The sequence below is a fragment of the Trematomus bernacchii genome, unplaced genomic scaffold (assembly GCF_902827165.1).
Source record: "Trematomus bernacchii unplaced genomic scaffold, fTreBer1.1, whole genome shotgun sequence".
Classification (NCBI taxonomy): Eukaryota; Metazoa; Chordata; class Actinopteri; order Perciformes; family Nototheniidae; genus Trematomus; species Trematomus bernacchii.
In genome coordinates this window covers 8,670,738-8,688,110 of record NW_022987689.1, presented here as the reverse complement: position 1 = coordinate 8,688,110, position 17,373 = coordinate 8,670,738, and the positions used below count along the sequence as shown (strand labels likewise).

The window sequence follows — 17,373 nt, the reverse complement described above, 5'->3', positions numbered from 1 at the left end:
AGCTGAGGTGCATGACATGCAGGAATGTACCGTCACATAATAAGAATAAGCCCAAGAGCAACAGGAGGGACGAAAGACCTGCTAGGGTCATGACTTGGGACTTGTTGAGTAGTAGAAGATGGCTTTGTACACCTAATATAACCCAGAACAAGCCCCTTTTATTGCTTAAACACACAATACCACACACATCAAGCCGAGTTGGCTGCCAAAAAATACCAGTCCTCCTCTTGAAAAGATCAGATAATAACCTCCAGAGTGCAAAATGTCCTCAATAAAATGAGTCACTGTGTAAACTGTGTTCCAGCAGACGGCACGGCACTGCAACCAGGGCCACAACTTCAGAAGTGTGTCTACATCATCCATCACGGTGAGCAATGCCGATGAACTTGTACGGCATTGTGAGAGGGATTTGCAGCATGACACTGTTTGTACACCCCATGCAAGCACAACACACATGCATCTCCAGCATGCGCACACACACAAACACACACGCACATTTACAGGTTTGGCCTCCTGGGAGCTGCAGGAACATGATGGCAGCTGTGGCATTTTTCAATTCCTTGTAAGCATATAAACTGGATTGAATTGAAGACGCTAGAATTTTGATTTATTGTCGGTAAAGGTTGACTGTTAGGGATATACACAGCTGTTTCCATGGATACAAGGTGCTGGTATGGAGCTGCTTAGTCCCTACAAGTTGAGGACCTGATGGGGGACAGGGTGAGTGATTTGAATTTTGGCTGGTGATTCTAAGGAAAGATGTGATGGACAGTTAACTGTATTTAAAATTCCCTCTGAGGTTCCTCGTGTTTCTTTCGGGTCACAGGTCTCAGTCTCTTCTGGGCCTCTCCATCTTAAAGTGCCTTCCTTTTCTTGGGCCTGATCCAGATCTCAAAGTTTGTTTTCACTTTTCAAGTAGGAACTCCCCTTATCCAGCACACTGTCCAAAACCCTCAGGCCAATATCTGTAAAACAAAAGCCAAATCTGTGGGTCAAAGTCAGACTGGAGCTGCACAAATGTGTACTCCATAACGTGTTTCCACATTAGCTCAAACGAGTGAATACAGCACGGATAAATCTGCTGTGATTTATATTTTCATCCAAGCATTTCAAAGGCGCGTTCTTGCAGATTTGTTGTATCCCTGTTCATACAAACAAACCATAAAGCAAAGTGTCGGCACATGGCCTGATTAGAGGCGTTATTATGCAGACGGATGGAGAATGAGCAGAGTACACAACAGAGAGTACAACAGTGTGTACTGGTAACACTTCAGATGTCTCTCTGGCTTCAGTCCTATTTCAAACATGGACAGCAATAATGATAATTTGAATAAAATAAACGTTTGGGTATATTCAAAGAAACAATACTGAGTTTGTAAAAATGTTCTTCGGCCTACTGACATGCCAACAAAAGACAAGTTTCTAGAGCTTCACAGTTTCAATTTGTGCGTTAAAAAACCTGAATGAAAGTACAGGAAATCCTGTAAATGTTGAAATATTGCACAAAAAAAAATCAAGATTGGTTCAGGTGGCATAAATAGTGCATCAATAAAAGCAAAAACTGTCAGATTTAATAGATAAACAATGACGTATATGTAAGGCATGTGACTCATGTCTGCTGAAGCTTCTGAACGGCAGATTAAAACTTCAACGACGTGTTTATTTGATTGCTGTATTTTGAGCAAGGTGTGGCAAAAAGTAGGCTACTCACTGTATTACTGTCAAAGTTGTACAAAAAATGTAGTTGTACTTTCTCCTCATACTTGATCCTAAAGGCCACGTAGCTGACTGAGAAGTGTTTCCTAATTTACAGATGTTTCTGACGTATGGGTTGCCTCTGAGCCCTTGTTTGTGTTCCAATCAGGCAGACTCACGATCAGGAACACTGACATATTTTAACAGTCCTCTTATCTTTTCAATCTTCTGTGTAATTCTGAATCTATACATCAAAATATATCGTCTAGAAGTGCAAGTTGAGCCCGCTGACAGGCGAACAAGCCCTTGAGTGATACAGGTGCAGGACAGGCCTGTAGGTGTGTCCCGTCCGCAGACAAAGGTAGATGAATGTGGGACATTGTGTAAAGAAGGGAATGTTGTTTTCCCTCATCTCAGCTGACCCGACATTAAGTAAACAGAGGGGAAGAAACGGGTGCCTGAAAAGGGTGTTTTCTCTCCTCATTCCAACTCTTTTTTACGAGGAGTTCAAGTTTCAGGCCCCGGAGGTCGTGGCCCCTCCGTTCCAATCCTACTGAGAGGAGGTGGGGCGGGGAACCTGTCGCAGGGAATAAAAGGCCCGTCGGCTGAAGAGGTGCAGGCGTGCTCATACCCCTGAATGTCGGACAAACGGGAACGACCGCCTCCAGCCGGGACAGCTGCCTCGGGGAGATCCCAGGTGGCAAATATCCTCCTGCAGCGAGCATTCGATCCAGCCCTGTGGATGAAATCTGTCGAGTCAAGAGTAGCCGGGTGCTTTTGGTGAGCGGCGAGGCATGACTGAGAGTTTCTGGCAGCCCATTAACAGCAGGATGGGACGGTCCAGCGGCACTTTAAGGGCCCTCAGCGTCTTCTCCCTCACATCAAAAACTGACTTGCAGCAGCCACAGCTGGACGGCCAGCTCTCACTCATTTTCTGTAAAGCTCCTCTGGTTTATGGTGAAGTTGTGGTGTGTGAAAGTGAGTGAGAGATTCATGGCCTGTGTGTTAACTGTGTGTGTGTGTGTGTCCCCAATAGGCCCCTCATGGCTGCAGCAATGAAACCAGATCTGCCTCAGAGTGCAGCAGGTGAAGGGAAAGAAATACACGGCACCGGGATGGGAACAGACAGCAGAATGGAATGAGTGAAGAGGAGTGGAGTGAGAGTCCAGGAGGGACAGATATAAACACTAGAGAAAAAAGGAGATACATTAGGGAGGAAGTCCGGTTGATAGAGGACTGAAAAATGATTTCCTCTGGCTCTGCAGGTAGGAGATACAGAGCAGGAGAGGAAATCCCCTCCGTCACGCTGCTCCATCTTTACTGTGCGCTTCCTGCCGTTTGTAACCTCTGAAAGACTAAGTGACACACAGACAGAATAACACCTGATGTATGCCGCATAACTCAACTATACATGGCACCTAAGGCCACAATGTGCTTTGAGAAGACTTCTGAGGAGACTAAATAAAGGAAATGTCTTTGGAGATAAAACAGAGACTAAATACATCAAAAATATTTACTATATATACTGAAAATTCACATTGTACAGAAATATGTACATACAAAGACACATACAAAAAACACAGATCAAAAGATGCAAACATGCACAGGCAAATATCCATTACAAACGTATTTATTGAGTTGCAGAAAGCCATTTATAACTGTATATAAAAAAACGGTAACACTTTGACTTCCTTCTGATCATGGAGGAATGAAAAAAAGAAAATCTTTTGAAATATGATCGATGATCAAAGCGAATACATTCTGCTTTAACATGAACAGGTTATGAAGATGAGGCGATTTGGGTCCAACTCATTTGAACTCCTCCAGCATGCGTACAAATTCATAACCTAGAAGAAGAACAAAAAAAACAGAAGAAGAAACTCCAACTGAGGGTCTGCTTAGTCTCAGAGCTTTAAAGACCGTACTGGTGGTTTGGTGTGTTTTAGCCCACTGACTTCACATGCTTTATTAATGACCTTTTCCAAAAAACACGATGATATTTCAGATGGATTTCTCTGCCTTCAAAGGAGCCACTTGTTTCAAATCATTTCAGTACACTATACATCTGACCTGTTTACTGGACATATTCTATGACAGTCTCCTTTTTTCTTTGTCAAGTCACATTATAGTGATACGGTCCTGGGGCAGTCAGCAGAGACCAGTTTCAAACTCGATGTTTTCACGTTCAAGAATGCAAGAGGTTCTCCCGTGATCTGGCATTGCACTCTCACAAGAGACCGATTTAAAAAATGAATTGAATCAAAATCGTAGCAGCAGAGAGCAAAATATCCAGACTTTAAATCCCCAATATGAGTTAAGCTCCAAACTAAAAAAAGATGCTACATTTCCTCAGACCTTACAAAGATATTACAGACATTATACAGATTCCTACAGGCTGGTCAATTGGTGTAGTGCCCCTATAATGTATGCTGCCTAAAATCAGGAATAAGGAACCACAGAGGAAGCTGGTTTAGTCATTTCTCGCATCATGAAAGCTGCCATAATCAGAAACTGGAATATTTAGTTGGGCTAAAACACACTAAACAACAAGTACGGAGCTTCAGGTCTTCCCACACTGTATATAATGTACATACAGCACAGATATGAAATGGACTGGTCCCAAATCACAGAAATGAAGACTGACCAGTCCTGACCCGGAGCTGATCTCAGACACTGGATCAGCTGTGGCGGCTCTCCTCGCTACAGTTTCCAGGAGATGAGGTGTAAGGCACTGAGAGCGCCTTGTGATAGTGCAATGGTCAGCTGTTCCCTGAGCCTTCGCTCTCAACAGGGACCGGGACACACACACACACACACACACACACACACACACTGCTGCACAGCCCAGCGGAGAGAGAGTGTAAGGGAACAGGAACGTATGGAAGAATGAAACAGACTGCAGCAGATTGACAGGAATGGAAGAGAATCTGTGTGTAGTCAATATGCAAGAAGTAGAAAGAGAAAACCTCATTTAAATGTCATTCAACAAAAAACTTTAAAACAAATCCCTGCTTTGATAAAGCAGTATTCAAATGAACCATCACTATATAAAGATGATTACCACATTGATTTGATACAATGACAAAAAAAACAGATGTGCCTTTTTGATATTCTCACATCTTGTGCATGAGGAAGCAGAAGGAGAGGCAAAGGGGTTGATTGTGTAATACTGAACATGTTCTATGTTCATGCAGAGTTGAAATACTAAAATGAGTGTGGTACCTTCATCTGCGAAGTGCAAAGACCTTCAGCACGTCTATCGTGCTCATTGGAGATTGAGCGTGGAGATGATCAACCCAGATCCCCTCGATTTAAAGAAATGTGCTTCTATGTTTCCACAGTTAACTAGAACACGGTCATAAAGGTTAGCCGTCTAACATTTATTACTGAAACTATTTGGCTAGAGCACAACACTGCTTCTGCCACAAACTTAAAAGATGATGCCGTCTCTGTGGAAACACGGTGGTGAAAAGAAAATTCTAAATGTTGTTGTTTTTCTTCCAACAACAACAACAACAACAGAAAGCAGGCCTACCTGTGACCGAAAGAAGTTGAGACTTCGCAACAATACAAAATAAATAATTAATATTGACCGAAAAACAAAAATATATATTTACATTCTACAATCTGAGATTTCACCATTAACCCAAGAACAAGAAAATGTGGGAGGTTGGAGGTTGGAGGAGGGATACAGGACGTGTTCTCCCTGACCGCGGCGGGACACGCTGCTGTGCGGCTGCGCTGCGGCCCGGAGGCTCTGCAGCTGATGAAGAGATGAAGGCAGTACCGTGACATGGCCGGGGCGAGAGGATGAGGGATTTACAAAGAGACTTGAGAGAGGAAGATGTCTGAATTTAACTTTGGCGGAGCGTCTAAATTAAATATCCCAAAATTAAAAATCCCAAAATTAAAATAATTTAGTTCATATACATTTCCCCTGTGTAGAGAATCTCATACAGCTTCATATTTCTGGGGACCTAATGTGAGAGCCACATGGGGATAACTCACACAGCCGCTCTGTGTCGCAGAAAGAACTCATTTACACAGCCTGATATTATTCCCTTACAAAGACTTTACAGAGAAAACTGAGAAAAAATGTAACCCACTCGACTGTTAGCGACTCGAAGTGACAGCAGTCTGTGTGGCAGGTGACCCCCGCTGATTTATCTACTGTCAACTGGTTTGGCAAGTGTTCATTTTGGACCCTAGACAGGCAGTAAAAAAGTGAATGAATGGACAAATGGCGATTGGGGGGGGGGGGGGGGGGGGATGCTGCTCCAGCTTGTTAAAAAGCACAGTAAAAATCTTTGATATTTACACTGAGGAAAGTGAATACATTCAGGCAGCAAAAGGAGGAGGATGGCCTCTCCCCTGAACGAGGTACGTTTGGCACTGCTAATAATCGACCCACCCCCCCAACGCTCTCCTCTTTCCTTTCTCTTCTGTCCCTTCAACATGTCAGCCAGTGAGCTGGATCCCGACATCTGTCAAACTTCTCTTTATTATTCACCCATGTGATACTCCAGGGGATGAAGTGGTAAACGTTTAGAGCGCGGGGCCACAGAGCCTCGCTGCCGCTGTCCTTCGATAAGACAGGCAGGACCAGTCCTCCGTGTCCACCCCCCCGCTCCCTGCTTCAATCAGCAGGAGTCTTTGGTTCAGAAGGCACATCTCTCCACAGAAAACCTCCTGTATCTGTATTTTTTTTTTCTTTTTTCCTGTTAAATAATCTCCTTTGATATGAAAACGACAGGCCACCCGGATTCTAAAGGGTTCTTTTTCCCAGAGTCGATCCATTGCTCAGTTTCCTGTTTCGTAGTCCTTTGGGGAAGGCGAGGGGAGACTGTAAACTCAGATACCGTTGGTCATGTCTGTGATGATGTTGGCCTTCACCAGCTTGCGCAGGAACTCCTTCTCCTTGGATATGTTGTGTGTCCATGACTGCAGGACAAACAGAAAGAAAAAACAAGTCAAGAGTGATAGAGAAAATAACCTGTGATCCATGTCAGGACACAACGTTACAGCTATATGCACTCAAATCTGTAGGTTAGAATTGGATTTTTCCTATTCCCAGTGTCTATACGTGTGGGCGTTCATATGTGCATATATATATGAAAGGCCACACTGGGTCAGCTTCCCTCCCTGCTGTGCTATGAGGATCCAGTCCGGTGGGCCGACATGTAATCAGAGCCGGTGGTTCCTGTGTGGTGCGTTGGGATGCCGAGAACAGCCAGAGAGCAAATGAAGGACACAAAGGTGGAGGAAGAAACATACAGGAGGGAATAGGAAGAGGGAAAGAAAGTGGAGAGCTTCGAGAGGTTGGGCCCTGCAGCTGCCTCGGCTCTGTCCTCTCCTACTGAGCCTGTCTGGGTCGGACCTCCTACCACTGCCTGATGGGTCGCAGCAGGACCACAAGGAACAATAAGCTACAGTTTTATTGGACATGATCGACATAAGATACAGGAAAGACATTATTTGGACTGGTAACCACACACAGGAGGCACTGTGGAAATCCTAAATGTTAATCTCTCCAATTTGGTACTTAAAGTTTGTACAGAGCAGATCCTTATGCTGTAGCAGAAAGAAATGCTATTTAATTTGAGGTAGGTCTGAAAGTCAGAAACAAGCTGTTTATACAAGACTGACATATCATTATTAATAACAGATATGAGACGTTTAAAGAGGTGCTGCAGCACAGGCAGTATGAGAAGAGCTTTTTGAACATTAAAGCGTGTAAACATGTCACAGTAGAGGCACAAGATACTCTGACAAACTATAATAGAGTGCCTTATACACCACAAGAGATGACCTTAGTAGCATCGCGCTGTCTAAGGTGATTTATGTAGTATTTAATCATCAATCTCTGTGTATCTCGGATAATTACACAATTTCCGTGGAGAATTTAAAGCATCCGTCCAGATAGGAAATCTCCAGAGAAGTGGAACAATAAGTGGAACGTTTCACGTGCTTCCAGAGAATTAAACAGCCCCAGGGAGTGGCGGTGGTTTAAAGTTTTCCAAACAAAAAAGTATTCCCATTAATTAACCACGTGTGTCTGATGATAGCCATGTTGATGATGATAATAAATGCCAAAGGTTCACTGGGAGTTTAGACAAAGGTTATCATCATACTGAGCTCATGGTTTACACACGTCAGCACACGGGTGACATCTTTGATTCCACTGGGTTTCAGTGTAAACACCGAGAGGAAGACTTGACTGATGGAGAGGAGAGAGATCCGTCATGAGCCCGTTTAGAGTACGATTCAAAGCGACACACTAACAGTTAGCGTGTTGATGCAGCGACTGATGAAAGACCAGTGTCGCTTCAGCGTGGGGGAAATACAGATTTGACCTTTTTCTTATAGTTAGGTTTTATTTATTAGAGTTACTAAATTCAGTTTTAGTGTAATATAGTTTTGTGTCCTCAGTACCCCTAATGTAAGAGAATACAAAAAGAGTTTTAAAAATGCACATATAGCATTGAACAAACCTGTGCTACATTAAAACACATTAACAACCACAGACATAAAAAACAGCAGGATTTATGTACCTTACACCTTAGAAAACTACACTTTTGCATTATACAATTATATATTTAGTCAACATTTTAAAGGGGCCTTATTATGCTCATTTTCTTATATTTTAATATTTGTATTTTGTGTCTCTACTGTGACATGTCTCCATGCTTTAATGTTCAAAAAGCTCTTTATTTTTCTCATACTGCCTGTGCTGCAGCTCCTCTTTTCACCCTCTGTCTGAAACCAGAGCCCAGTCTGCTCTGATTGGTTAGCTGGCCGGCTCTGTGGTGATTGGTCAACTGCTTAGAAATATCCCGCCCTTAACCTGTACGTGATGTACAATGTGTTGGAGCGCTTGCCAATAGAAACGCGAGTCATATATAGTGATGTCACAATCTAACAGAAGTAAACAAAGGGGTCCAATCGAGGCGGTTCTTCGAGGGAAGTTTGGGATTTTAACTTTTGCAGACCATTGCACAAATACCTATATGACACACTACAGGAAAACCCCAAAACGATATTAGGGCCCCTTTAATTTGTTTTCGTAAAGATGAATTCTTATTGATTAACCACTCACTCAGGCATTTTCCTGCATGTTTACCATAATAGATGTTTCATTCAAATGTCAGCTTGCCAAAAAGGCTTCTGATATGTTGATACTATAACTTGGCCGTGATACTTAAACAGTTCAATGTACCAGGTACAGCTTTTGCACGTTGTGTAACTGTTCTTTAAGTTTTAGTTTACCCCACAGTTTGTTTGTTTTAAATTGAAACCCAAGCCAAACATGCATACTTTAAATTATAAAACAATTATTATATATAGAAAAAGCACTACAGGCGAAACTGCAACACACCGCAGATATTTTTCCTCCCACCTTAGCAGTTATATTGTGTATGTATGAATGACTTCATCTGTCAGAACGAGCATCTGATCAGCCTGAGACAGATGCTATTAGTGCGACTCCACACATTGTGCTACAATGTTCATGCTGAAAACGTTTAAACGGTCATATCTCTGGATGCAAATACAAGAGCTGAGAGAAGTTCAATTCATGCATAATTCTTACACTAATATCACCATCAGCCTAAACAGTGAGGGCTTTGTAGTGAATGTATTTTGGCTGTAGGCCAGTTCACCTCTCCTCCACAGGAGTGGTGGTCCCGCCTCATCAAAGATTACAGTCATTTGTTTCTTCAGTTATTCTACAGTGGCCAGGGAGAAGCCAGAAAATATTGTTCTCATTAGCATGGAGAGAATGTTACAGCCAAGTGCCGTGATAACGTACAAATGTGCCATTCTTGTAGAACAGATTTGTACATTTTCAATGGCTCTCACCGAAACACATCAAAAGTAAGTGCGGTGCTCAGAACTCACCTCTTTAATGGCAGACATCTTGACGGTCTCGTAATAGTGCAGAGGCGCGTGGGGCGTGTTCATATCGTAGCCGAAACCAGCCACCGCAACCTCGTCGCAGTTATGCAGCGCCATCGTTATAGCAACTGTTCCCAAAGTTGGAATGTTCTGGAATAAAATAAAGCAGAGATGCAGTCTGTCATACGCCAGGAGCATTTATATGATTTATTATATGATTAATGATGACAAAAACATGTGCAGTATGATCATTTACAGGACCGTTTTGAAACTGATCATGGTTTCTGACACAGAGACAGATGTCCGACCCCTCTCATGTATCTGCCCCCCCCCCCCTCCCGTGTACCTCTGTCTTTGTTCTGCTCCACTACGGCTAACTGACTTTGAGCACTTGGTGATTAACTATTACCTTTAAGACGCGACCCCTGCTACGACACACTGATCTACAGGGTTGAACTGTGCTTCCTAACCGCCTCGGGCTGCCACAGATCTGGGGGGTACAGGGGGCCGTGTGTGTGGATGTTGGAAAAAAAAAGTGGGTGCAGAAGAAAGAGCGGAGGGAGGCCCCATTTAAATCATTACCCTGATTTGCAGCCCTCGGGGTAGGTGGAGCTGAACCAGCAGCTGGCCAACCTCCTACTGCGTGTTCTAATACAGATTAATTTACACACACACACACACACACTCGCACACACACTCAACATAAACACTGGGATAACAAATAGGCCTGCTCATTAATTTCCACATACATAAACATAAACTACGGTGGTCAGAAGACGGACAGGAGAGTGTGCTGGGGAGAGAATGTGCCAAATCATACAACTCTGCAGCCTGTATTGTATGAGACAGCGCTGCAAACACCCAGACACAAACGTGCACACACAAATGACCCTCTCACTCTCTCTCCGACACACACACTCTTAGGCCAGATGCCCACATGTTGAACACATGTTGCAGAGCGGAGTTCATGCAGGGGTGTTCTGGTGGCCCCAGAGGGCAAAGGTACGGTGATACACTCCTCACATCTCTCCAATTCTCTGAGTTAGTCCTCTAATATTACCCTTTAGCATTACATCTTCATAATCATTGTATTTTCCTACAGCCTGGTTGTTGGCACCAGTTAAGAAACTTTATTTAACAAAATGTTCTCTGGTCAAGACCTGAGTCAGCAATCTCAAGTCCAGACAAACATGTTTCATTAACAAAGCACATACCTTAACTTCTAACATTAAATAAAACAATGGAGTATTGTACAATTCAAACCAGGGTTGAAGCAGGTTTTTCTATATTGGAGTAATGTCAACAATCAGAAATTGTTTGGTATTTCCTCTTAATCTACTTTCATTCTCCTTTTATTTTGATAACGCTGAAAGAAATACTGCCACTCAGAGGTAAAGTGAGTCCTCCAGAAACAAAAACTAAAGGACAAACATACTAAGTAAAATACTGGCGAGCAGATCCTTTACAACTTAAGAAAAATGGTGAAACTTGAGAAAAACGACATCCCAATGATATAGCTTTGGTACTACTGTTTCCCTCGTACATGGGTGATAAACATACCTGATAAAATAAAGGACATATGCACCAAGAAACAGCAGACCAGCATCCACATTTCTCAGTTCAATAGTTAAGTTTGAACACCATCACTGTAATTTGTTGATTTTTCTAAATGATATTGTCACACTGATGCCTGCATGTGTCTTACCCCTTTGCCCATGAGGCCGTTGTTTAAGGGCAGGCCAATGAACTGGAAGGCAGCCTCCTGGATGAAGTAGGGGTTAAGGATTCTCATCTCTGTGGGCTCCCGAGGCACATACTGAGCCACCGACTTCCAGAAACCCTCTGTCCCCCTCTGAATTATGGGCAAGGAAGTGGACAGGAACATGGGAAAAAAAAAGAGGACATTGTGAATTAGTGGTTTTCAACATAAATACATAAATGGCACGTCCACGGTGGACGGTCAACTGCAATTTACCAACCCAACATCAAAGTGAGATTATCCTCTGTAACACTGACATAAAACACAGAAGCCAACCAGGAGCCAGACCCCTACCAGCACTGATTAGGGAAATGGCTTTTGGGCCTTTAATGGATGAAGTCAGGGTGAGGGGCTCGCAGGACATTGGTAATTACTGAGGTAGGAGGGGAATCAAGCAGTGGGTGAGGGGTGCAGCTGCCCCGGAGTGCTTTACAGTCTACCTTTTAAAGGTTTCATTAGTTGTAGGGGAAAGGGTCGCAGACTGATTAATATGTAGGAGCTTATTATTTAAGCAAACTGTTGTTTTTACGATTATTTGTCTCGTTTTAGGGAAAAACGATTATTCAAAAAACATTTTTGCAAATGTAGTGAAGTATCTTTCAAGTAACAGCAGATACAAACGTATTTCATTAATTAAAAATAAATGAAATTACTATGCATATTCATCAAGTTGTTTCCATCGGTTTTGAAGCCAGTCACCAGAGAGAAAAATTACTTAAAGTGGACCTATCATGCTATATTTGAATAATATAGTGTAGGACCATACCTATATAAGGCATATTTATACTTTTTCAAAATACCAAACAGATCATGCATTTTAGCCATGCATCATTTTGCTCAATTTGACATTTTTTTAGCAAGGGCAGATTCTGTGAGAACAGCACCACCTACAGGCCTGGCATATGTACTACAGCGTCTCCAGCGCTTTCGAACGGCAATGGCTGTGGCTGTCTCCTCCTGATTGGTGGAGTTGGCCCAATAGCCGTAGCGCCACTGTCCTGACGTCAGGACAGTGTTCAAATCTGGATCAGTTTTTATCAGATCCGTTGCAGCCCCTTTTTTAGAGATTTGGGTATAGAGGAAAATAGAGAGGGTTGTGTTTTCTGACACTTGGTGAGTTCCCTGGAACACCGGGGACACATATTCATGTATAAAAGACGTACAAAAGTGCATTTTGCATGATAGGTCCCCTTTAAGGTTTACATATTAATTGTGCACCCGTCAGACAGGATGCACATTCATAAACTTCAGTAGAGTGTAGGTTTATGTTGCGTGGCCTACATTAAGTATCTGATGTTGTGGTGTGTGGTTGGGAAATCCAAAACCTCAAAAACCATGTCCCAATTAAACATGCTTTGTTAAATATGGCAATTGAATGGAAATGGTTCAAATTACAACTTGGTAATCATCATGAGTCACTAGGGCATGAGTCACTAGGGCATCTGTCAGATAGGCCGACGAATCCATCTCAATAAAATGATGAAGCTCTGGGGAAATGCAATTCTTCAACTCAGTCATACTAGAAGAACAGCCACTGATCAGACAAGAGAGTAACTTACAAAAACTGTAAAGGATCTATAGCCCTTGCAAATGAAAACTCAAATTCAGATTTCTTAACTCAATTTAGTTGAGAAGATTACACCTCCAACAAATCAGTCCCCTTTACTACATCACTTCCAATGATAAGCTAAATGATCGTGCAACTAGGAGTGCATGATTGACTCGCCTGACAGTGTGACTTCCTAAAAGGCATGAAGCCAATACAGTCAGCAGATGTAAATGGGAATCACCTGTTCAAATAGTCAAACACCCGCCCGACCGCCTTTGATGCAGCTATGCACGACTGTGTGTGTGTGTGTGTGTGTGTGTGTGTGTGTGTGTGTGTGTGTGTGTGTGTGTGTGTGTGTGTGTGTGTGTGTGTGTTTGTATTTGTGTGTATTTGTGTGTGTTGGCAGAGGCAGTAGCAACAAGTCTGCTGGCTTTGTGGCTTTAACAGTGGCGGCTCTTTTTGAACGAGGGCCCGGCTCTGTGCCTTAGGCAAGCTGCGACAGGAACAGCAGCTCATCTCTCCTGTCAACACAGCTTGTGTTTGCCAGGAATCTATTTAGCAGCGCTGTTTGGATGTGTGCGCGGCTGTGTACTCCGAATAAAAGAGAGTGATGCATTTTTCTTTCTTTATTCTAGGAAGGGGAGAAGCTAATGACAACACAACACACGCCCCTCCGCTTTACACTGCAATGACCCGGTGTGTGCGTAGACGCAAATGTCACAGGGTGGGGATCTCTTTGAACATATTCAGACAACTGGCAGAGTACAGGTGGTTTTGAGTAATGGATGAGCAATTAGTATGTAAGGATTCAGGCCTGTGAGGAGGGAGGGCGTTGTGGGTGCTGTTAGGAGTTTAGGAATGTGGGAAGTTGCTTACATTGAAAGGTCACCAACTCAAACCTCCACCAGTTAGGATGGACAAGAGAGGGAAAGTTAACACTCCACCCTCGTTTAACCCTCAAACTACTCCAAGGGAGCTGTAGAGTGACTGCAAGTATAATATGTGAGCTTTAATAGAGAAAACGAGCCTTAACTGAATACAAAAAGGTTAATACTAACTTTTTATTCATGAGCAATGTTGGAAATGTTTCGTTAAAATGTTACACGGCACTGAAGTACTCAAAGCAATTCCAGTGAACAGGATGTGGCTTCCACTGCGGACTGACCTCTCCACAAGTGTGTATTAGTTTGTCAAGAGAAACACTGTTGAGCCAGTGGCATTTGACCATTACAGAGCAGGAAGCGGCAGAGTGCTCTTGCACCACATACTCCCTAAGCCCTGACACACAAATACACAGCTCAAAAGGTGAACTGAAGTGTGCGGCTTTGGTGTTGGCGCTGCCGCCCAGCTTTGGTCAGAGAGGAAATGGCTGTTTCCCCTCTCCTGCGACAGCTTTATGGTTAAATTGGTCTGGATTATTAGATTTAAGTGTGTGCGCAAGGCTGTGTGTTCCAATAAGGCACCTGTTAAAACAATCTTGAACTGGGAGAGTTAATTGTTTGAAATGGAAGGGGATACACTGGAGAGAGGTCGACATCACTCAGTCAGAAGAAAGTAAACGGAGACGTTACAATTTCCCTTGTGTTGACATTAGCCAAGTTTCCATCGAAATATAGCGCAAAAGAAGTTTTCAATTAACGTGCATTTCCAGCCACTACTGTGATGTGACTATTAGGAGGTTCATCACTAACATGGTGGTAGTAATCCTCCTGTCAGGTGCCATTCAACTACTGCACAGAAACCAAGAAAAAGGGTGCAACGAGTCAAAGTAATTCAAAAGACTCCAGTCAAACAATGGTCTTGGTTTTCACACATTTTAGTTTCTTCTTGGAACGCAAGCTTCAGTGGAGATTTAAGTTACTTACCCTAAGTCTGTTTCATTTGCACTGTGTCACATGTTGCTTTTAACTCGACATCAACTTATTCACCTCAGTGGATTGCCAAAGCTTTTTTCAAAATCGTTTTATTTAAAAAATGTTCTCCAAGCAGCATATCCACTCACATTTTGAAATGAGAACAAGTGGATGGAAACACATCCGGGGTTGACCTTTTAACACTTAATGGCCATATTTGTTGTTTTAAGTATTAAGGAGCCTTGAACAAACACTAAGAGGTAAACTTCTTAGCCAGTTAAATATTTCCTCGAGTAATGACATTATCGTTCTTATGACGACATCCCTTTAGTTCCTCTGCTTTCTAAGTGTTATTGATACAAACCGTTCATGCATCACTTAAGAGTCGGCTAGACCATAGGAGCGCTGAGTTTCTCTTTGTCAGTGTTGTCAGTTACAACAGAAGCTTTTGCAAAGGCTGAGTGTATTTGTCTTGTCATTTCACAGCAGGAGGAACATCACAGCTATTCAAACCCTTACCAAAGGAGCTTAAAGCGCAGGATTAGAGCAAGACAATGTCAGAGGGTGAGGAGAAGACCTACTGTGAGCCAAGACAAGTGAGGGATCAAACACATGGAAAAAGTGATGCAGACTAAGAAAGGCTGGGCGATATGGAAGCAAATCAAATATCACAACATTCTTGTTTGATGGAGACAATATGATAGGGTGGACTATTGGTTCTCTCACTAAATATTTGCACAGTGAGCATTTTGATAAGTAACCATCAGTACTGTGTAAATGAAAAAGTGAGGAAAGGCAAATAATAGCAAAGCTAAAAAGAGTCTAGTGGGTTCAGAAAATGACCTCTTTTTACTGTATTCTTTAAACCCAGGAAAAGACAACCCCAACACTATGATGATACCCAAATATAAGATGATATCTAGAGATTATCATTACGTTGATAATCTCTAGTGTAGCCCTATGTGAGAGATACAGAAGTAATCAATACTTATACTGAATTCAAAATGTACAGCTTCCTGAATATGCAAAAATAAGAAAAGAAAATAAGTATGGTTTTGTGATGGTGAAAGACTTAAATTAGGCTTGGCATAAAAGTGATGACATGCATCCCTCTCCAGTTGCAGACAACTTAAAAAAGAAAATACACAGTTGCACTTCACTCCACAAATGGAAGTTGCCTAAATAAGAAACAGCTTGATTTAGAGCCTGGAGTTCTCCAACATGCGTTTATGGTTTTCAGCGTGGTTGTTTCAGTGTTGCCAATAAAATGTAACTCACCTTTTAAACAGAAGTCTTTCTATGCATTGAATGAAGCAGATGGCCTAGTTTGTAGTTCCCGAGAGAGTGAGTGAAAATGTAGAAAAGTGGCGCACTGTAATACGAGAGGAAAGAGTTTCACATCTGCCCGGTTACTACAGGTGGTTTCAAAGCCCTTACGTGTAAACAAATACAGACAAACCCCAGCTTTCTGTTAGCCACAAGTAGTAAAGCCAGACCATCTTGTCACCAGATACAGTGTATGTCTATTTTCAAAGTCTCAACCTATTCCTATGTGTGACCAGGATAATCTCATAATATGGCTGCAATGACACAGAAGCCCGTCTTTCCTTGACAGGCAGCTATCATACAATTTAGCTGTCTGAGGATGTGTTTGTGGAGAGGAAGACTCAGGAGAGGAAGACTCAGGAGAGGAAGACTGAATCCCGGAAGGTAGACTTAAAGCAGTTTTGGAAACAAAAACGGCAGCGCTGAACTTTTAAGGATTACAATTAAGGTTGTTCTGGAGGTGATTAGCACTGTATACATGTTAGACCTTTCAGTTTACAAGTTACAGTGTCTCACCACATAAGTGCTCCACTGGAGGAGAACCATTTCACAAAGAATGTTTGAAAAGGAGAGGGGTTTAGCAGCCTGGGATTAAAAGTCTCTAAAATCCTAGAGGTGGAATTCTGTAAAGCTGTGGTTATTTTATTGCAGTTTGTTACACAGGAATCTGAAGCATTCACCAATTTGCCTTTGCTTTTCTTGACACATACCAAGACCTCTGCACCCATCGAGGTCATGGTGGTTTCTCCACTCTTGGCCTCTCGCAGGATACCCAGTGTGTGAAACCCTTGTCTCCACACTCCCATGACGACAAACGTCAAACAGGGCCCAAACCTGACAGCACAGTGACCCTGAAGACTTGTAAGAGCAACATGGTTTCACTAGCAGGGCCTGCGGAGCCAACAACTAGAGAAGTCCCTCTTGTGACCTATTCCGAGTTGATAAAGTTATTTAAAAAAAATCTTAAATACTAATTACCCACTCGTTGCATCAGAACATATGACTCAAAAAGGAACACGGAGTACGGGAGCGTTGATCACTGAAGGGTAGGTAGGTGACTCATTTTTGAAACACAACACTCGCTAATCAGTGACATCCGGACCCTATGTTAGTCACTTGGATCATGTTCAAAATCCATGTTTACAAGTATGTAAATGTTTATGAATGCATGTATGCATGCTACTTTGGGCTTCTGCACAGATGTCTGGGCTTAAAAAGAAAACGAGCCTTATAGCGGTTATTTCTGTCCCACGGTGCATCCTTAGAGAGAGTTAGAATACACATTTTTTTTCTAAAAC

General features: G+C 42.6%; 1 protein-coding gene across 7 annotated transcripts in view; it reads right to left on the bottom strand.

Moving 5' to 3' along the window:
• Positions 1-3,309: 3,309 nt before the first annotated feature.
• Positions 3,310-17,373, bottom strand: part of st3gal3b (ST3 beta-galactoside alpha-2,3-sialyltransferase 3b) — a 56,360-nt gene continuing 42,296 nt past the window's right edge. For all 7 annotated transcript variants that reach the window (XM_034137246.1, XM_034137242.1, XM_034137248.1 and 4 more), the window contains 3 exons: positions 11,294-11,440; positions 9,592-9,738; positions 3,310-6,636 (listed from right to left, as the gene is read on the bottom strand). In XM_034137246.1, coding sequence (XP_033993137.1) covers positions 6,547-6,636; positions 9,592-9,738; positions 11,294-11,440 — 384 coding nt within the window. In that variant the 3' untranslated portion in view covers positions 3,310-6,546. The remainder of the gene's footprint in view (positions 6,637-9,591; positions 9,739-11,293; positions 11,441-17,373) is intronic.